Genomic DNA, 22,717 nt, shown 5'->3' with positions numbered 1-22,717 from the left:
AAGGAGGAGGAAGAGACAAAGGAACCAACAGTTTGTACAAAATTGGTAGATTATTGGAAGAAAACAGTGTTCTTTAAAGTTTATTAATATTTTATTAAATTTATGAATATTTTACTTTTATTGTTTTAATTAAATATTTATTTATTTATTTATTTATTCTAATGTCAGAATTATGAAGAGAGAGGGAGAGATAGACATTTATCTATCTGATAGTTCACTCCACTGATGGCTACAATGGCAAAGGCTGGGCCAGGCTGAATCCTGGAACTTCATTCAGGTCTCACACTTGGGCCATCTTCCATTGATTTTTCCAGGCCATTAGCATGCAGCTGAAGCGACATGGAGCAGCGGGGACATGAACCAGCACCCACATAGGATTCCAGAGTCGCAGGTGGTGGCTTTACCTGCTGTGTCACAATCCTAGCCGCACTTTCATTAGTCTTAAGGACCTTGGAACACTCAGTGTGATAATTGGTGTATCATAGAGGTCATTTATTTTTAAAATATTTGAAAATAACAATGAGAGTACTTTTAAAACAAAAGTTGGATTGAAAGATAAACTTGTTTTGGAGCATTTTTGAAATCTATGCATAGCTTTTTTATAAAATACATTTCTATTAACTTTTTGAAGACACTCTCCATATGCATGGATTTCAATTTTCACACTGAACTAAAATCTGAATTACATTTTCTATGAAATTTTGAAGTACCCTTCAGTAATCTTACAGTCAAGTGTTAAGTTCACCTTTAGTTTACTTTTGATACTTATCTATGTGTATGTCCTGCTGACTTTTTAATGATAACTCACTGATATAACATAGGAAAATCATATATATATATATATAATTTATATAATTTAAATAACATTTACAGTAAGTTTTTTTTTCAGCTTACATGCTATGTGAAAGTGAAATTCAACCTAGTAAAACCATTTTTCTTCCCCTACTCTTCAGGAGAAAGAGACAATACATTGAATTTGACATCCTGCAGAAGCCACAGATAATGAGGACTTATCATTGCCTACCATTATTCATCTGGATGTATCTGTTCCATGCAGTTGACACCATCCCATTCCAAGACAAGGCTAACAGTCATTTACCAAGCCAAAGGATAGTAGGTCTGACAAAAGATGCTGATAAAATGTTGCGTCGCACCAAGCGTGGGTGGATGTGGAATCAGTTCTTCTTGTTGGAAGAGTACACTGGTACAGACACACAATATGTAGGCAAGGTAAGATTTTTATGTGCTCAATCTAGAAGTTGAAAGTGATAGCTATTCTATAGCAACTTTCCATGTAACCAGTAATTATTAACATCTTTCACTAAATATGTTTAAATATCATTGTCTATCAATTTTTTTCAGCAGACTGTGGTGGGGAATATGATATATGACAATGTTAAATATAAATGGTATATAAACATCAAAATACAATGAGTTATATGGAACATGATAAAATGCTATTAATGATGCACTGTTAATCAAGCAGCTATGGTTTAATTGCCTGGGTATGTATTCAATAGAAAAGAACTTTCCTTGAAATTTAATTTGAAATCCTGAGTAAATACCCTAGTGTGTTGTAGTGCAAAACAAAATGCAATTTTAGTGTACCAACAATTTCTAAAATGTATCAGTACCTATTGATGACTACTTCATCATAATTAATGATAATATACTCTGAGAAATAGAGTGCTTCTAGATGCTTCTGCTTTAATATCAGCCAAGCTGAACCCCCTGCCTGTAATCCAGACTAGATTGTTCAAGGCATAATGAAGAAGAAAAGCAAAAAGGAGAAAGAAGACACAATCTATAGGGACATAATTCTATGTTATTAACAGCAACATGGTATCTCATTAGCAGTTGGCAGTAAACAGTAACAAAGAATAGGTAACTCCCTACTTTTTTTCAGGATCAGTCTGGTTCATTACCTCTGTCCTTCTCCCTCTTTAGTGTTTACAGAATCTCTTTGTTTATTTAATTCATCTCCTTCTTTGTTTTCTTTAGTGGTGTGGTATTTCTGACTTTCATTACTTTCTACTTATCCCATATCCATCTCATTTATACTGTTCTATGATCAACAATTCATCGGCTCACCATGATTATCCCTAATTTACACCCAATGCCGAAGTACTTTCAATGTTGAGAATAACATATTCACAGTCATATATTTGTTTTCCTTGACTGTGGGCATAAATACAAGAAGTGATTGTGACAGTTTGGGTATTTTTCGATTCCCCTGAAAATGTAAGGCAAATATGTTAGAATAGGCCAAAAATGAAAAATCAAAAATTCTTGCTAGTGCAAAGGTCATGTCTGTAGTTTCCAACCAGAAGTATATTTATTCTGGGAAATTGCCCAAATCCTGATCCACTTCTGCATTCTGTATGTGGGCCTGTATGTATATATTTTTTCAAATGCAATCTCCTTTATCAGAAGCCTATTATTTCGTGTGCTTTTGATTTCTCTCTCTTGAGGTTCCAGAGGTCATGCTCACTCTGCTCTATCCAGTTCACTTTCTGATCCTTCTTCCCTATTATTTTTCGTCAGGTTACACACCTGGCATCCTCTGACATCCTTCATTTATTGTTACTTTTCACAGTACAGTCAATAACTAATATTGGGATATTTCAAGTTCAATGAGCAAGCATTTATGTCTAAGGACTTGCAATTGCCTTATGATTTCTTTTCTAAGGTAGTATACAAAGGTACAAAGAGGTCACAGAACCTTGCAGAGATGGTTTCATCCTTGGAGATTCACAGATGCAGAAGAATAGCTACAGAAGAAAAGAGATCTTTTTTTCCTTAAGGCAGTTAAAGCTCTACTACAAGCATTTAATTGCAGCTGAAAACAAAAAAGTACTTGTCTTAGAAGCATGTGTATTAATTCATAAATTGTCCACAATTTATACACTGACATTTTATAATATACAATGTACTTAAAATCTTTTTATAATCTTGTTTGATCTATAATTAGTTCTATAAAAAGTTATATAAACAATTACTAAAATTGTGCACAGTTTCATTAAATTATTTTTGATAAAATAGATTTCTATTTATCTTGGAAGATGGACTTCATTTTAATGTATTCGGTTTTTAGTGTATTCTTCCTAGACAACCATATAATTAGCCAAAATGGAAAATTGATTGTTATAATCAGAATTTTCTGTCAAATAAGGATAATGAAACCAAAATCATTTGTCAACTACGTGTATATTTTCAATTAAAACTAATATATGTATTGAAGAGAATAATCAACACAAAAAGACCAAATTGCTTTTTGAAAGAAAAATGAAATGCTATCTATGTTTTGTTATAAGCCCTTGACTTTGATATGCCACTATAATAGATGATTTCCCACCACTCCTTAGCATTTATTAAGTTATTAAGCAGCCATACACTTTCCCGTAACTTGATGTCTGCTTTTGACATCATTTTTCATTTGAATATACAGAGGCTCATCAAACCTTTAAACCAAGCCAAAAGCATGCCTTCTAACAAAGACTTAATTTCTTGAACAGCACACAGATTGTCTTTTGACCCTGTAGCTTCTGGTTTCTCTGAGAAAACCCAAACCTATTCTTCCAGGATTCACTGCACTGTGAAATCCTTTGTGAAGCAAAAGTTGCCCATATTCACCATGCAGCATAGTTGTAAAGGGGTAGGTGGCTTCTAATGGAGAGATCTTTACAGTTTTTTCTTCATTTTATAGAAGGTAGGTTTCATAGAAAATCGTTAGAACCATAATAGTTATGGGTAACATAAACTTGCTTAAATAAAATGGTAACATAATCTTTGAAGGTAAAAGCTAGTGTTTGCTTCAGGATTTAGATAAAGCAGTTTTAGAACAAATAGAATAGTAGCAGCAAAATTTAATAAAATATATATATTCATATACACAAACAATTTATAGGATTCAGTACTAATTGCGTCATTCAGTAACTATATAATACTTATAAATGATTTAAACCTTCCAACCATCATGTTCTTGCTAGTTTACAATAAATTGTCATTAAGACTTCTTTAATTGTATATTTTTGATATTTTGTGTAATTTTAGAGTGGCCTGCCACTGTCAAATGAAGAAGTCAGTAAAATGTTGGTAAAATTGTGTATATAGACAAACCCAAGAAGGTGGCATTACATATCAAGTAATACAAAATAATAGAAAAAGCTAGTTTAGCTTGGAATGTGAACACATGGACAAAACATCTTGCAAAAATTAGTTATGGGTGGACTACTAGTCTGGATTGTTCATTTTCGTTTGCCACAGTTATAAGATGTACAAGAAAATAAATTAAGTTGATGCTTTATAAGGAAATAATGTAAACATTTTCTTTGTGCCATCTCAGATACATAAAATAAAAGAGAGAAATATCATCATAATGATTAAGAGCAAGTTTTATTTTTTACCATAATGAAATTTGACAGTTGGCTGGCATTTGGGGAATATCTGGTGTATGGAAAGTGTCTGCTAGAGGTGGAAGGGGCCAAGAGTTCAAATAAATAGGACAAATTCACTGTTATGTAGAATGTTATTTATTGGGTATTGGGATGTGTTTATGGACGAACATGGTCTCAGGTAGCAGATTCCTTTGGTAGGAGGCAGAGAGAAAGGGTTATGGAGCTAAAGATGTCCCATGCTAATCTAAGTACATTAAGACTTCTCAAGAAATATTTTTTTAACTTTCATTTCATAAATACAAATTTCCAAAGTATAACTTTTGGATTATAGTGGCTTTTTCCCCCCATAACCTCCATCTCACCCGCAACCATCCCAACTCCCACTCCTTCTCCCAACCCATTCTCCATAAAGATTCATTTTAAATTATCTTTATATACAAAAGATCTACTTAGTATTTACAAAGTGAATTTACAAAGTAGTATCCCACATAGACACACAAAGTATAGAGTACTATTTTAGTAGTAGTTTTACCGTTTATTAACCTAGTACAGCACATTAAGGACAGAGATCCCACATAGGGAGTAAGTGCAGTGACTTCTGTTGTTGATTTAACAATTCACACTCTTATATTTATGACATCAGTATTCACCAAGGCTCTTGTCATGAGCTGCCAAGGCTATAGAAGCCTTTTGAGTTCGCCAACTCCGATCTTATTTAGAAAAGTCCTAAAGTGGAAGTTCTCTCCTCCCTTCAGAGAAAGGTACCTCCTTCTTTGATGGCCCTTTCTTTCCACTGGGATCTCACTCATAGAGATCTTTCATTTAGCTCTTTTTTTTTTTTTTTCCACAGTGTCTTCTTGGCTTTCCATGCCTGAAATACTCTCATGGGCTCTTTAGCCAGATCCGAATGCCTTAAGGGTTGATTCTGAGGCCAGAGTGCTATTTAGGACTTCTGCCATTCTATGAGTCTGCTGTGTATCCCGCTTCCGATGTTGGATCGTTCTCTCCTTTTAATTCAATCAGTTAGTATTAGCAGACACTAGTCTTGTTTATGTGATCCCTTTGACTCTTAGTCCTATCAGTATGATCAATTATGAACTAAAACTGATCACTTTGACTAGTGAGATGTACATTGGTACAACAAGATGGTACATGCCATCTTGTTGGGATTGAATTGGAATCCCCTGGCATGTTTCTAACTTTACCATTAGGGGTAAGACCTACTGAGCATGTGCCAAACTGTACATCTACTCCTTCTCTTATTCCCACTCTTATATTTAACAGGGATAACTTTTCAGTTAAATTTAAATGCCTAACAATAATTGTGTGTTAATTAAAGAGTTCAACCAATGGTATTAAGTAGAACAAAAAATACTAAAAGGAATAAAATAGTAAATTGTTCCTTGACAGTCAGGACAAAGGCTGATACAGTCACTGTTTCTCATAGTGTCCATTTCAGTTCAACAGTTTTCCTTTTAGGTGCTCAGTTAGTTGTCACCGATCAGGGAGAACATATGATATTTGTCCCTTTGGGACTGGCTTATTTCACGCAGCATGATTTTTTCCAGATTCCTCCATTTTGTTGCAAATGACTGGATTTCTTTTTTTTTTTTTTCCACTGCTGTATAGATTGATTCCAGGTCTTAGCTACTGTGAATTGAGCTGCAATAAATATTGAGGTGCAAACAGCGCTTTTATTTGCCAGTTCCTTTGGGTAAATTCCAAGGAGTGGGATGGCTGGGTTACAGCCATGGTAGGGTTATATTCAAGTTTCTGAGAAATCTCCAAACTGACTTCCATAGTGGCTTTACCAGTTTGCATTACCACCAAGAGTGGGTTAGTGTCCCTTTTTCCCCACATCCTCGCCAGTATCTGTTGGTAGATTTCTGTATGTAAGCCATGCTAACCTGGGTGAGGTGAAACCTCATTGTGGTTTTGATTTGCATTTCCCTGATGGCTAGTGATGCTGAACATTTTTTCATGTGTCTGTTGGCCATTTGGATTTCCTCTTTTGAAAAATGTCTATTTAGGCCCTTGACCCATCTCTTAAATTGGTTGTTTGTTTTGTTGTTGTGGAGTTTCTTGATCTCTTTGTAGATTCTGGTTATTAATCCTTTATAGGTTGCATAATTTGCAAATATTTTTCCCATTCTGTTGGTTGCCTCTTCGCTTTCCTGTTTCTTTTGCAGTACAGAAAGTTCTCAATTTGATGTAATCCCAAGTGTTAATTTTGCTTTGACTTCCTGTGCCTCTGGGGTCTTTTCCAATAAGTCTTTGCCTGTGCCTATATCTTACAGGATTTCTCTAATGTTCTGTAATACTTTGATGGTGTCAGGTTGTAGATTTAGATAACATTGCAGGCACTACATAAGGGAAAATCTAGGGTTACATCTGGTAAGAAAAACCTAGAGGATCATTTAAATAACCTTGTAGAACCTATCATAGAACTTGAGATGACCACCAGCATTCCTTAAAAGGCCAGATAACAGTTGCATTAAAAATGGTTGCATTCATGTCAAAAACACATCCCTGTAGTTGATCACTTTTGAGTGAAACTAGCAGACATTTGCTAGTATTGCTTAATATGATTGATTTTTCTTACTCAAGAGGATTGCAAAGTCACAATAATTTGCTATCTAGCTTCTCAATAATATAATGAGACACATGTGACTGAGTTATTTAGTTAGGATGATCATACTGCTCAAAAGGAATTAAAATAATTTCAACAAGAAGCATAGCAAATGTTCCTAATGCACAATTAGAGAATCTTCACGTGCACTTAATTTTTTTTTCTTTTTACACATGAGATCAAGGTCTTAAAGAATCCCTGGTTATCACAGTCAATACTCATTCATATGCCAGATATTATTGTGAATTTAGCACATTTTCACAATTTTATTTTAACATGTGATTGTTAAAACAAATCTATTGTGTATTCAGTTTATACACACAGTAAAGATAGTATTTATTCCTTTTGAAGGAAAATATTTGTATTAATTTAAAAACTTTGAATATTAACCTTATTGATCATTACATTTTAATTCAAAATATGTATTTAACACCTATTTTTGAGAGCAAGCAAGCTGCTGGCAAAACATTGCCTCTAAGAAGTCACCATAAGAATCTAAGATATCTTTGTTACAGAGTTAGCTCTCAAGGTTTCTCATTTTTAATTTAAAATTTTTAGATGTCCCATGCTTGAAATAATTATAAATATAGTGATAGAATGTAGAGCAGTAGGAGATTTTGAAACTTATTGAGTTCTGCTTTCTTGCTTATAAATGAATTATATGTTACCTAAAACTTGAAAAGTCAGGTTCTGAAGGCAAAATGGATGGGAGTATGGTTTATATTTGATTGATTTCCATAATGTAAGTAGCTCTCCTTTACACTTACATGTGCTGATGTATGCATTTCATATTAATATATCCTGAAATGATACATAAAATATAGGACTTGGATGGGCTATTTTCTTTAAGGCTTTTTGGACACAGCACTTTGATGAGTCCAAGTTATAGCAAGAATAGAAATTAGAGATAAAAATAAAGACTCAAATTTACTGAAGGATGTTTGATGAATTTTATAGTATATTTTAATGTTTTCAAAATCTCAATAAAATATCTTTATGAAGGTTTTAGAATATCATTACTTATGATAAAGCACATGCAGCAGCCACTTCTGATTTATGAATGCATCACATTCTAAAATTCTCTTTATAGATTGGTTATTTAAAACTCAGATGCATGAGAAAAATATTAAGCAGTATAATGAGACTCAGGACAATTCTACAAGGGCCTGTTTCACACTGAATTCTATAAAAACTCACTTTTATAATAGAATACTATCTTAATTTTTATTATCAGTGTTCTTATTGCAAATATTGTATTATTTCTAAACAGGACCACTGCATAAACACACTAAGCCAGGTTTTTCTTGAATTTACTTATTAATTTTTTTTATTTCAAAACATATCACACACTACTGAAATAATACAGATATCTTGTGCAAAATGCTCTAGAAAATATCTTATATTTAAAAGAATTCAAGCTGATCAAATTTGTTGCATCAGCGTTTATTCTATGATCCCATAAGTATGTAACCTCAGGTCTAGTTAATATGGTGCAATTCAATTATGCTGATCTGTCTGCTATGTTGTCTCTTAGAATCAGTGAACTTTGGGGCTAGAATCTATGTGGAGTTATTTTTCTTTTTCTTTTCCCCAAATGTGTGGCATGATGTGCTTACTCAAAATTAACTTTCAACAGATTTTTCATAAAATCTTTACTATTTTCTGGCCTGTATCTTGAAAGGTCAACATTGTGAAATATATAAAGAATGGAAGTCTTTTATTAGAAGTACATTCCCTTTTCCTGAAAATTGTACACTGAAATCATACTCTCGCAGCATATATAGCTTGTCTGCTGACTGTTCCAAATTTATTTAATTCTTTGAATGAAAGGCTAATTTTATTCAAATCGCACTTTTTAAATTTTTCTCCTTAAACTTTACTTATTTGAGAGTCACTTTCACTCCAAAACAATTCATTTTTTTCAAAATGAACTTTAGAATGTTTTATAAATACGCAACAATAAAAAAACCAGTTATAATTGTTATAAAACGAGAAACATAAAATGTGTAGGGTAACAGATATTATGCTTTTTTCTAATACTTTCTCCCTGTATTAACTACCACGACTAAGGAAAAAATGTGGTATTTGTGGGGCCGACACCGTGGTGCACTAGGTTAATCCTCTGCCTGTGGCGCCCGCATCCATATGGCTACCGGGTTCTAGTCCCGGTTGCTCCTCTTCCAGTCCAACTCTCTTCTGTGGCCGGGAAGGCAGTGGAAGATGGCCCAAGTGTTTGGTCCCCTGCACCCACGTGGGAGAACAGGAAGAAGCACCTGGCTCCTGGCTTCGAATCAGCATAGCTCCAGCCATTGCAAAAAAAAAAAAAAAAAAAAAAAAAAAGAAGAAAAAAAAAGAAAAATGTGCTATTTGAAATCTTGACATTTGCAACAAAATGGATGCAACGGGAGATCATCATGCTTAGTTAAATATTATCTTTATTACAAATAATTTTAAACTAATATTAAGAATTAAAGGACTAAACTAATCCAAGCTGATTTAGGATTTGCAACTACTCCTAGACATACTTGTAATTACAATTCAAGTGAATCTTTTTTCTTTTATTTTTGTTGGAGTATAAGTAATGTGAAATCATTATTAAAATAGTGTGTTTTATAAAATGTTCATTGCTATGCTTTTATCAAATTATATATGTACGTTTTCATAATATTTCTATAGGTTTCAGGATTTTGACCTATTTCTTTCTTTTTTAAAAAATATTTTATTTATTTATTTGTGTTTTTTTTTTAAGATTTATTTTATTTATTTGAAAGACAGAGTTACAGAGAGAAGTAGAGACAGAGAGAAAGGTCTTCCATCCACGGGTTCACTCCCCAGATGGCAGCAAGGACCGGAGCTGCGCTGATCCGAAGCCAGGAGCTTCTTCCAGGTCTCCCACCGGGGTGCAGGGGCCCAAGGACTTGGGCCATCTTCCACTGCTTTTCCAGGCCATAGCAGAGAGCTGGATGGGAAGAGGAGCAGCTGGGACTTATACGGTGCTTCAGGCCAGGGTTTTAACCAGGCTGCGCCACAGCACCGGCCCCTAAAAGATTTTATTTATTTTGAAAGTCAAAGTTACACAGAGATAGAAGGAGAGGCAGAGAGAGAGAGAGAGAGAGAAAGAGATAGCTCTTCCATCTGCTGGTTTGTTCCCCTCAGCTAACCACAAAAATCTCAGAGTACAGGCACAATACAGGCAGGTTTTCTTGCCAGTGTACCAAGGGTGACTTTAGTTCAGTGCCCCATAGAATCCTCATTTCCATTTGAAACTTCATTGTAGTAGCACTAGATATATTTTGTAATGCTTATCACTGCCTTATTTTGTTGTATAAATATATGATGATTAATTTACACATTCTACCACTGACTATTAAGACTATTAATGTGCTTCAATATTGGTGGTTTTAATAAATAAAACTATTATAAACATTTTTATTGTCACATGTAGATTCCATTTCTTTTAAAGAGTGGGGTTTCTGAATCACTGAGAGGGAATAGCTTTATAATTATTACCTGTCATAAAATTCTCATGAGGATTTATAATTGGTCCAGTGTTATTTCCTTCAAGATGGTTTCTATACCTAATTACACTGGGCCTTTTACCTTTCCTGCTTTTTTTTCTGGTAATTCTTGTTCCATCTGTCTGTACTTTTTATCTTTTATTGATCTTTTGGTCTACTCTGTGTCAATACTACACTATCTTAATTGCAGAAGCATTATTGTTATTTTTCAGTCTCATCGGGTGAACCTCCCTATAATGTTCCACATTTCCAAGATCACTACAGCTTTTCAGTTGCTTATTACTTTCATAAAACTTTTAGAATAACTTGCCTATTTTCACTAGTCTGAAGCTAAGCAAACTAAAATGGCATGGCTATTTCAGAAAATGTGTGATTTTGGCTAGAACTTTGGATTTAGGTGGGGAATCACCATAAGGGGCACTATTAGAAACACTGATATACTTGAAGATGCACTGTTTATTTTACTTTTGAATATAATTATATATTTGCATTTTAACTTAATTTTACACTAATACTTTGATTTTATTAGATCAGAATAGATACTTCACAAAAAATTGCATCCAATTGGCCATATGATAAAATGACCATATGATAAAATGGTCAGCTCATTAGAAAAATGTAGTTTACCACACAAATGCCAGCACAACTATGAGTGAAGAAATATAAATTTCCAAGGGGAAGTGGAAATGTAATGTGAATAAGCTGGGGCACAGCTTCAACGTGAGGTATAAATGCTATAAATGTTAACTAAGACTTAATAATGGTAGAAATATAAGATGCTTAGGAACTAGAAGACTGCAAAACAATTTTAAAAAATCAATGTCATCCCAATTATTATTCCTGTGTGTTTTTGTTGACTTTAGTTTGAAATTCTTCCAAACTTTTGAGGAAGGTATTCAAATTCTTGCAAAGAATGCCTGTACCCCTTTCAATCAATTATCAATATCTCATCCAATTTGTTTTATCACTCTTTCTCTTTACATAAATTTTATGATATGGCTGAATATTCTAACTTTGTCATTGATTCTGAGACTTGTCCATTATTGACCTGTACAGAGGTTCTGAAGTATTTGAAGACCCACACTAACTTGGTGATGGTTGAACTCTTAAATTCCGATTCTTGTTGACTAAATCTTTATTCAATTCCTTAATCTCTGTGATGGCTTTTTTGATTTAGTTTCTTGGAGTTGTGTCTTGCACATGTGAAGTCTACACATCTACTCAATGGCGTGGAAATTAACAGAGACTTTGGATGCTGGGCACTTTGACTCCGCCTTGTGATTGTCACCTCCAGTTTCTTACCATTCTCTCAGAGTCAGACTCCAACTCTCTCTGAGACTGCTTCTCTCTTCTTCAGCTCTATTCATACAGCACTTCTCCTTCATAACTGCAAAGGACTTGCAGGAAAAAAGCCCAGTAAAGATATGGGGCATCAGAAATTTAATGTATCATAGTTTATAGTCCTTTCTCTTTGGTTTGTGTCCCGTCATCAATTTTTTGTATATCTGTACATCTGTTTGAGTCAAGTTCTTTTAATGGTTCTTAATAGGTATGCTTGTCAAATTTTGTAAAGGCAAAAGCATGAATACCAAGTCAGAGTTTGAGAATAATGTAATGACAATCTGCAAGTTTCATGTACCAGTAAGGCTTTTAATACAGTAATTTTAAATTTTTCTAATGTGTTAAGTCAAAATAAATACTCTTGTTTTCTTCAAATCTATATGGCCTATGTTTTTTTTTTTAAATTAGGTAGAATAGTCTCTATTTTCTATCAAAGCTAATCATGTGAATTCATTATTCATTCCTTACTGTGACTTATCATTCTTTTTTGTTATTGTTTCCACAAGTAGACTTTTTGTCATTATTAAAGTAAATATTGAACAGATTCTTGGACTGATGGTTTGTATCTATCAACTTGTTCAACTTTAGCACCTATCTCATCCCCAGTGGCTTTTCCAGAACTACTACTTTCACCATGAAGCTATCTGAGTTTTCCCAATTCAAACTTGCACTTCTTCAGCAATTTTACATTTATAAGAAAGACATCAAGGATAAATAGACTGGCATGTATTTTCTATGTCCTTTCAATGCTATTGGAGCCAATTTATTGAGCACTGATAGCAAGTAGTTTCTCTGCCCCGTCCACATCATGATTTCCATCGTCTTCCAGATTTGGCAGACCTGTTGGTGCTGAGCACAGGGACTCTCCTGCACCTGATTGTTGTGTTTTTCAGTAAAACCAAACCAAAACACATGGAGCATATAACTACAGGTAGTCTTGAAATCAACATGAACCTACGTCATGGTCTGCCATTTTTTGGCCAAGCTACACATGTTGTCATGGGAAATATCCATGCCATGGACGTTAGAAGATTTTACCCTGAACATCTTAAGTAAATAGCTTAAATTTTTTTAATGCAATTTCATCAGTCTGTAGATCAGCAAGACTTACTTCATAAACATGACTCTTGAGGCCATCAAATGCAACTTTTGTTCCTTGAGTCCTTGTTACTAGAGTTTTCCTTCAACATTTTTAACATTGAACATGGCAGATGTTGTCACATCACATCAGTCTTTTACAAAAGAATGGATCAACCACTTTCTTCTTGGCTCATTTTTTGCCGGAAGGCCCTCGTTCTTTCCAATTGCCAAGGAGGTGCTCAGAGAGACAAAGGGTGACTTATAAATATTAAGGATTCTCTCTTTTTTGGTATTTTATGTGCTGTAGCATATTAATAAAATTTATAGTTTACTGCTTTCTTTCTGAAAAAGAATTCAGACTTGAAATGGAAGTCAATATTCTTGGCCATAAATTAATATTTTCTATCCACTTTTTGTCTGTACCTGGCTAGTCTAGTTGTTGGAGTTTTTAACGGTCTCTTCCTTGATTTCCTTGTCACAACTCTCAATTGCTTTGAGGTCAGTATTTAAGTTCTGTTCTGAGAGCAATTGTGGGTACATGAGCTCATTCCTTCGACATGCCAGTGAAAGAGTGAGGCCAGACATGAGTGTCTCTGTGTATGTGTATGTGTGTGTGTGCACGGTATCAGATATATCAGATACAGGGCTAAGGGGTGGGGGAAATGGAGAGATGTTGATCAAGAAGTACAAAATATCAGTTAGAGAATGAATACACACACTCCATATAAATAACATATTCAATAATCAGTTTGAAAGTATCCGTGCAGTTGGCTCACTAATCAATGTCCCACTGATATGATTGACCAGATATAACTTCAAATTAGATAAAAAATATGAACTCATTATTAACTTCCTACAATTAGAAATCATGAGATTGATACATAACACTCTATTTTTAAAGATGTTTGTTTGTTTATCTATCTGAAATGCAGATTGACAGAGTGCTACCTTTAATCTTGCTGGTTCTCTCCTCAAATGGCTGAAATAGCCAGGTCTGGGCTAGGTCAAAGCCAGGAGCTAAGAACACCAACCTGGTCTCACACATAGGTAATAGAGATCTAACCATTTGTGCCATCCTCTACTGCCTTCCCAGGCACATAAGCATGGAGTTGCATGAGAACTGGAGCTGCCGACACCAGAACAAGCACTCTGCGATGCTATCATACATGGCAGCTTAACACACTGTGTCTTAGTGCTGGCCCCAAGGCTCATCCTTTTTATTCCTTAGTTTCTTCTCCTTACCTCCTTCTGCCACTAATGTGTAGGAATACAGATTTCTTTCAATTTTGGGTCAAGTGTTACAAGTCCTGATTAAGTAGTCTTTTGATGTTTTGCCTCATGTGGTTCCTGAAATGCATCCATAAAGAAAATTTATGAAAAGTTGATTCCAGGGGCCGGTGCTGTGGCATAGCAGGTAAAGCTGCCACCTGCGGTGCTGGTATCCCATTTGGGCACCGGCTGGAGTTCCAGCTGCTCCACTTCCTATCCAGCTCTCTGCAGTGGCGTGGGAAAGCAGTAGAAGACAGCTCAAGCCTTTGGGCCCCTGATCCTGTGTGAGAAACCCAGAAGAAGCTCCTGTATCCTGGTTTCAGGTCAGCATAGCTTTGGCCATTGCAGCCAATTGGGGAGTGGACCTGCGGATGGAGGACCTCTCTATCTCTCTCTGTATAACTCTTTCAAATAAATAAATAAATCTTTAAAACAAAACAAAAAAAAACAAAAAGAAAGAAAAATTGATTCCAGAAAAACAAAAGAATGTAGTGTAGTTTGATGTCAATTTTATTCTTTGTGATTATTCTACTTCTATTGAATTATTATTCAAACTCCTATGTGTGGTTTCATATCTGTGCTACAGTAAGCAATCAGTCTCAATGTTTGGAGTCAGTTTACATGTGATAGATTCCCAAATGGTCCTATTATTTCTAATTCACTGCCTGTTCCACCCCTTCAAATTAGATTTCTGTAATTTTATCAGAATACTCTTTTCTCAATTATGTATCATAACGTTATCTTCTTTGAGAATTTTAATGGCTTTTGTGAAAGTGCTCAAGTAAGTTGAGATGACCATTTTTTAAAAATCCTTAACAACAGGGCATTCACTCTTATTCGCATCATAATCACTCCATATAATCTAGAATTTAATTCTCATATCTCAAGAGTTATTCATATCCTTTATTCTATGAAAAGTAAATTTTTTTCAGATTTAAAATATATGCATTTGATGTCACTTTTCATAAGCCATTTTATCATCTGCCAGGCAGTAGTTTCAGTTTTCTACGTGCTGTTATTAAGCAAGTGTTTTATAATGTTTTCATATTCTCTTATCACACAGTTACATGTATGTGTAGGTGTTTGAATGCACACATGTGCAACAGCGAATTAATTTATTTCCAATTACATTCTCAAAGTCCTTAGTATAGTGCAGCCACCTGAACACATGCACACACACAGAGAGACACATATATTTTTAGAGCACTAACAGATCATTATAAAGAGATCAAACTTCACAAGCAAATATTGAAAAAAAAATCCTATTGTCAAACTACATTTCAGCCATGTAATCTATTTTAACAACATATACAAATGATGTATTGCATAAAAATGATTCACTCTAAACTTTATTTCTTTTTGACTGCTGATTTTACATTTAATGAATTTTGGGCATTGAGAACACAATGCATTATTTGAGGCTGATCCTACTGAACAGATATATCTCTAACATTGAAATGAAATATGGGAGGGAAAATACATTGATGTGCTTAGTACTCCCCAGAGTATAAAAAATTGCCTCTTGAAAATGAAGTGTTCAAGGCTATAACCTTCGTTTGTATTCTTGGAGGTGCAATATGACCAATGAGTGAATCCTAATTTTCTCTCATGTCATTTCACTCCTGGTAATGTGTGCTTCATCTTGACCATTTTCATGGTGAATAATGCTAGAATCACACAGTACACATTCTCTTTTCTGACTTTCTGGTCAAGGCTAGAAATAGACGCTCCTTTTTTAGCTTTGCATAAAGCTGAAAAGAAGCAGAGTTTTGCATTATGTCAAAAGGAAGTTCTTAGGATAAAAGGTAGCTGAAATGTGTGAATTGTGATAAGAATAGCCTCTTCTGTGTCAAATGTGTTTCTAACGTTTTTACTTTTAACATTCTTTTCCCCTCTATGGATCAGAAAATTTAGAGGAAATGAAAGTTTATGTTGGTATTCAATATGAATTATATGTGAACATCCTAGCACCATTCTTGCTATATTTATACTAGCCATTTGAATCACTACAGGACTTGCAACATTTATAGGAAAAGTCATCTTATTTATATGTATGCAGTGATGAAGGACAAGGTCAAATTTATAAAATGATTACTAATGTATAAGCTTCAGAAGACCTTTCTCTATGTCTCTCTCTCTTTCACTGTCTAACTCTACCTTTCAAAAAAAAATACAGGTGCAAATTGTTTTTTTATGAAGAATTTTTAAGAATAATATGATTTTTTTTTTTAAAGGGAAGGTGGGAGGCACTGTGGTGTAGCAGGTAAAGCTACTGCCTGCAGTGCTGGGATCCCATATGGGCGCCAGTTCAAGTCCCGGCTGCTCCACTTCCGATCCACCTATCCACTGTGGACTGGGAAAGAAGTGGAAGATGGTCCAAATCCTTGGGCCCCTGCATCCATATGGAAAATCCAGAACTCTGACCGTTGTGGCCATCTGCATAGTGAATTAGCGGATGAAAGACTGAAAGACTTCTCTCTCACTCTCTCTCTCTGCCTCTGGTTCTCGGTGATTCTGCCATTCAAATAAATAAATAAATCTTTTAAAAAAAGAATAACATGACTCACTTTGAAAAATACATAGGGCCGGCGCCGTGGCTCAATAGGCTAATCCTCCACCTGCGGCGCTGGCACACCAGGTTCTAGTCCCGGTCGGGGCACCGGATTATGTCCCGGTTGCCCCTCTTCCAGGCCAGCTCTCTGCTGTGGCCAGGGAGTGCAGTGGAGGATGGCCCAAGTGCTTGTGCCCTGCACCCCATGGGAGACCAAGAGAAGCACCTGGCTCCTGGCTTCGGATCAGCGCGGTGCACCGGCTGCATGGCGCCGGCTGGGGCGGCCAGTGGAGGGTGAACCAACAGCAAAGGAAGACCTTTCTCTCTGTCTCTCTCTCACACTGTCCACTCTGCCTGTAAAAAAAAATACATAATTTATTTATTTATTTTTTAAGAAAAATATTTTTTTTATTTGACACCATAGTTGCAGAGAGAGCAAGAGAGAAAGAGATAGAAAGAGAGGGAGAGACAGAGATATCTTCCATCGACTGGTTCACTAACCAAATAGAAGCAACAGCCAGGGCTTGGGCCAGGCTGAAGCAGGAGCTAGGAGCTTCTTCTGAGTCTCCTGTATGTGGGCAGCAGTGGCTCAAGAACTTGGGCCATCTTCTGCTGTTTTCCTAGGCAAAACTGCAGACAGATGGGAATTGGAGCAGTCAGGGCTTGAACAGGTGCCCATATGGGATGAGCATTACAATGGCAGCTTTACCCAATACACCACATGCCAGCCCCCAGAATTTTGTTTTAATCAAACATTAAAATCAGCAGAGTATAGCAAAATGAAAAAAAAGGAAATTTTTCTACAGGGTTTGGGGGTCAAAAGAACCCCAGTGCCTGATGATACACTGCAAAGGGATGTATGCCAAAGATGTTTTATTACCCATATAAAATGAGAGAATAAGAAGCAAAAGTATCCCTAAATTTCCACCTCTGTACACTAGAGGAGTCTCTTAAGTTCCTTGGCTGTAGGGCCAACAATGTATTGGAGCCCCCAGCAACAGGAATAGATGCCCCTCTTATCTGTACCTCCACGCCTGCTCTTGATTCTCTGTGATCCTTGATCCCATAGAGCATGGGTGCATGTGTGTCCTGGAACTCACAAATGCAGAGTGTTAAGTTGGCAGGAGTAATTGCCCTTATCTGTATTTAACTTGTTGACATTTGAGAGTGAGTGACAAGGAGGCAGCAAACAGGATGAAGAGAGGGAGAGAGAGAGAGAGATCGAGAGAGAGGGAGAATGGGGGAGGGGAGAAAAGGTGGAGATGGGGAGAGGGAGAGAGGAGGAGAGAGAAGAGAGAGAGAGAGAGGCACAGATTTTAGCTCAATATCATAATGGGCAATTGGAGTCTGGATAGAATCAGGAAACCTTCAGGTAGCAACAGGGAGCCACCATGGCCAGAAACTTTTAATTCCTCCAGAACTTTAATCTAATCTCTTGCATTGGAAGACTTCTGATGGCTTTCTGTGAAAGGAAACTGAGGTAGGTCAAGGCCAGCATCGCCAGTACCAAAGGTGAAGGGGTATTAGTCAGGTCAATCCCCACAAGCCTGTCTACTGAGTCTTTAAGACTGGCAGCTGTACTAATTGCTTTTAACTGGCTGACAACGTCCTAGTGTTTGTATTTGATAGTGGGCTATGGTGGAGAACAAGATTTCTGTAAAAGAAGCAGAGGCTGTCTGCCTTTACTCACCCTTCTGACAATCTTGGAACAAGCCCCACAAAATGTTGCAGGAGTCTGTGATTTTAATCCCTCAGGGTTATGTCTCATGATCATGAAGAACTAGAAGCATGGACAAGGAGAATTTTGATCAGAAGTCATTGATGGATAAAAATCAAACAGAGCGAAGTGGAATTAAAATTTCTGGGCAGTGCCAAGAGGGGTCCTTAAAGAATAAACCATTAGAGGCTGACTGTAGTGGTTTTACAGGCTGTAAAACAGTGGGTTCTTGTGATTGGTCCAGGAGAGGGACAGTTTTCATTTGTTAAATGGGTGAAAGCTCCAATGGAGACTCGGTGGAGAAAATAAAGAACACAGAAACTTTCCCCCATGATGCATAAAATTCTCATTACCTAGATCATAGAAAGACCTGATTACAAGGGCCAGCAAATGATACCAACATCCTTCACAGAAGCTTTGCTTAACTTTTCTTGGGTCCCCCAGACTCATCTCCATAGTGAAGAGGGGCTCTTTGTTCCCTATCTACCCAACCAGGAGTCTGTCTTTCTATCTATCTATCTATCTATCTATCTATCTATCTATCTATCTATCTACCAGCCAGCTCTGTTAAAGCATCAGATAATGGCTTAAATATTTTAGCCCCTGCCAATCACGTGGGAAACCAGAATGGAGTTGCTGCCCACCTGGCTATGTTTTGACTCATCCCCAGCCATTGTGGCCATTTGGGGAGTGAATCAGTGGATAGTGGAGCACTCTCTTTGTGTCATGCTCTCTCTCTCTCTCGCTCTCTGCCTTTCAAATAAATAGATCAATCATTAAAATATTTATGAGAAATACAGAAGAGAAAGAGAGAAAGAAAGAGATGGAGGGAGAGAGCGAGCGAGAGAGAGAGAGAGTTTCCATTCTCTACTTGACTTATGAAATGTCTGTATCAAAGACAGGAGCCAAGGATGCAAATCAGGATTGTTAGGTGGGTTATAGGAACACTATTACTTGAGCTATTACGACTGTCTTCCAGGGTGTTTATTGATAGGGAGTTGGAGTGAAGGACCATAGCTGGGACCTAGCCTCAGGCAAGTAGATATGGAATGTGGGTCACTTAATTATTTGTCTGAAAGGCTGCTCCCAGCTGTTCTTGATTGTATTTAACATGAGAACTCACACTTTCTTACTTTATTGAAAATTATGATGTTAATACAGTCATGGACTTTGCATATAGTCTGGTAAGAACTTCTTTAAGTTTGTGAAATGGATTATTTCTCCTAAGATTACCTTAGTGTTTATGCAGAAAACTTTTCAAAATTCAATCTATATTATTTTATTTTATTAATATTAGAGTTCTAGCTAAAGATACATTTTCACCTACTGTTCTTCAGTTCAACTGATATGCTTTAAGTTACCTAATCTTGGGACTAGCGCTGTGGCACAGTGGCTTAATGCCCTGGCCTGCAATGCCGGTATCCCATATGGGCACCGGTTCTAGTTCCGGCTGCTCCACTTCTGATCCAGCTCTCTGTTATGGCCTGGGAAAGCAGTGGAAGATGGCCCAAGTCCTTGGGCCCCTGCACCTGCGTAGGAGACCTGAAAGAAGCTCCTGGCTCCTGGCTTCGGATCGGCGCAGCTCTGGCCCTTGTAGCTATCTAGGGAGTGAACCAAGGATTGAAGACCTCTCTCTCTCTGCCTCTCCTTCTCTCTCTGTGTAACTCTCATTTTCAAATAGATAAATAAATCTTTTTTTTTTTGACAGGCAGAGTTAGAAAGTGAGAGAGAGAGAGAGACAGAGAGACAGAGAAAGGTCTTCCTTTTTCTTTTGGTTCACCCCCCAAATGGCCGCTATGGCCGGCACCCTGCGCAGATCTGAAGCCAGGAGCCAGGTGCTTCCTCCTGTTCTCCCAAGCAGATGCAGGGTCCAAGCACTTGGGCCATCCTCCATTGCACTCCCGGGCCACAGCAGAGAGACTGGAAGAGGGGCAACCAGGACAGAATCCGGCACCCCGACTGGGACTAGAACCCAGGGTGCCTGCCCCGCAGGAGGAGGATTACCCTAATGAGCCACGGTGCTGGCCAAAAAAATCTTTGAGGATCATTTTACAAAATCTATTCAAATAATATGTCATTTAAAGAAATCACAGATATAATCAGCAATACACACTGATATTCACTGGATATAAGGCAAGAGCCAATTTACACTTTTGCTCATTATTCTAGAAAAGAAATACAAAATAATGAAGAAGCAGCACTCTAGTGTACCTACTTCACAATCTCTTTTTTTTTCTCTTTTTTTTTAATTTTTTTTAACTTTTATTTAATGAATATAAATTTCCAGTATACAACTTATGGATTACAATGGCTTCCCCTTCCCATAATTTCCCTCCCACCCGCAACCCTCCCCTCTCCCGCTCCCTCTCCCTTTCCATTCACATCAAGATTCATTTTCAATTCTATTTATATACAGAAGATCAATTTAGTATAAATACTTCAACAGTTTGCACCCACATAGAAACACAAAGTGAAACATACTGTTTGAGTACATACTGTTTGAGTACTAGTTATAGCATTAAATCAAAATGTACAGTACATTAAGGACAGAGATCCCACATGAGGAGCAAGTGCACAGTGGCTCCTGTTGTTGACCCAACAAATTGACACTCTAGTTTATGGCACCAGTAACCACCCTAGGCTGTCGTCATGAGTTGCCAAGGCTATGGAAGCCTTCCAAGTTCCCCGACTCTGATCATATTTAGACAAGGTCATAAAAGACAGGGTGAGGATAGTAACCAATGATCCTAAGAGTGGCCTTAACCAGGTCTGAACAATTATACAGCATTAAGTGGGGAAGAGGACCATCAGTACACACAGGTTGGGAGTAGAGCCATTGGTGGTAGAGTAGAGGTTATGATTACAAAGGAATGAGGCCCAAGTGCACTAGACAGGGTCTAGAACAAAGGACAGAGTCATTATTAGAGGAGCTAAGAAAGGTGCTGTCTAAGCTACAATTAAGTTTTCTGATTGAGAGGCAAATAGAACCTGATAGAAGGGGCTTGATAATAATCTGTTGGGCTTTAGGCCTTGTAAGTTAAGAGGCCCAGACCTATCTATCTCTTCACATGGGGTATATCCTAAGGGAGGTGTGAACCTCCTAGGGGAAGGCACTCTGTTGACTTTCATTACTTGGCTGGCCTGGGAGGAGAGCTGGCCAGGTAAAGGCAGGGGGCATCTCTAACAAGAAATTTACAGTTCTGCCTGCAATGTTGCTGACCCTACTTGGCTGTCCCCTCAACTGCAGTGGTCACTTTGGAAGTTGGGCTGAGTGAAGGGCTTTTCAGCTTGGAGCCAATAAGATCTGTGGCTCTGACCTGGGCATCCTTCGATTCCAGGGCAGGTCCATTTCCAGTGATCCAACTCTTGGCAGAGCTGCCAGGGCTCTTCACAAGCTGACTTCTGCTGAAGCCCAGGCTTACCACATTGAAAGCCACTGCAGTGGACTGGCCTGTTGGGTCTGCTTGAGGGCAGATCACTGTACAGATCAGCCATTAATAGGCCTGCCACCCATTGCTTCTGATGCCTAGCTTTCTTTCCTCCTGGTTTGTGTTAAAGCAGACCAGAGGATGCAAGTCAAGGGAGTGCCCGTGTCCCATCTCTAATCTTCGGTGGCCTGAACTACAAGTCTATAGTCACAGGCATGTTCTGTAGTACTTTTTCTAAGGTAGACAATGCCCATGAGGAAAATTATATTCTCACTTTAAAACTTTCTTTCCCTTTGGTCTGAAAGGGAGGTTTTTTTTTCTACTTACTGTATACTTCGCTGATGGCGATGTGAATCTAGCTATGAGATTATTAGTTAAGTTCTTATTTTGGCTATGCTATTACAGAAAAATGTTAGCCATCTCTTATAAGGTCTAAAGATTAAATTGTGCATCCTACAGATTCCTTCATAATATAATTAGTTCCCTACCTTGAAGAGAATAGAGAAGTGAAAGAACAAGTTGGGCTTAGAATAGAGAAATGAGGGAGCAAGTCCTAGATCACTTGCTGACAATAGCAATATTACATGAATACTTAGCAAACCGTTTCAACACTTAGATAAGAACTTAAGAAAACATTTACCAGAAGGTCCAATGCCTTCTATAAATTTTAAGAATCATGTATTTGAAAACACCTCTTAAATATCTAACATGGTGTAGTTTGTTTAACCAGTAAACTTAAGCACAACCATATAAAATGTTTTTAGTTTCTTTCTACCAACAAGTTTAA

The 22,717-nt window shown here is 37.0% G+C and overlaps 1 protein-coding gene and 1 pseudogene across 2 annotated transcripts in view; one reads left to right on the top strand and one right to left on the bottom strand.

The window, feature by feature from the left end:
* The first annotated feature begins 1,002 nt into the window (after window positions 1–1,002).
* The window catches only part of CDH9 (cadherin 9), a 98,814-nt gene continuing 77,099 nt past the window's right edge, over window positions 1,003–22,717 (top strand). Inside the window, exon 1 of one of the 2 annotated variants that reach the window (XM_062211740.1) lies at window positions 1,003–1,230. In XM_062211740.1, the coding sequence (XP_062067724.1) occupies window positions 1,003–1,230 (228 nt within the window). The remainder of the gene's footprint in view (window positions 1,231–22,717) is intronic. The other variant, XM_062211741.1, reaches the window with a different exon arrangement.
* On the bottom strand, window positions 12,409–13,550 carry LOC133774684 (small ribosomal subunit protein eS1-like; annotated as a pseudogene).

The sequence above is a fragment of the Lepus europaeus genome, chromosome 15 (assembly GCF_033115175.1).
Source record: "Lepus europaeus isolate LE1 chromosome 15, mLepTim1.pri, whole genome shotgun sequence".
Lineage (NCBI taxonomy): Eukaryota > Metazoa > Chordata > Mammalia > Lagomorpha > Leporidae > Lepus > Lepus europaeus.
The sequence above is the reverse complement of the archived record's forward strand: the minus strand, read 5'-3'. Positions and strand labels throughout refer to the sequence as shown.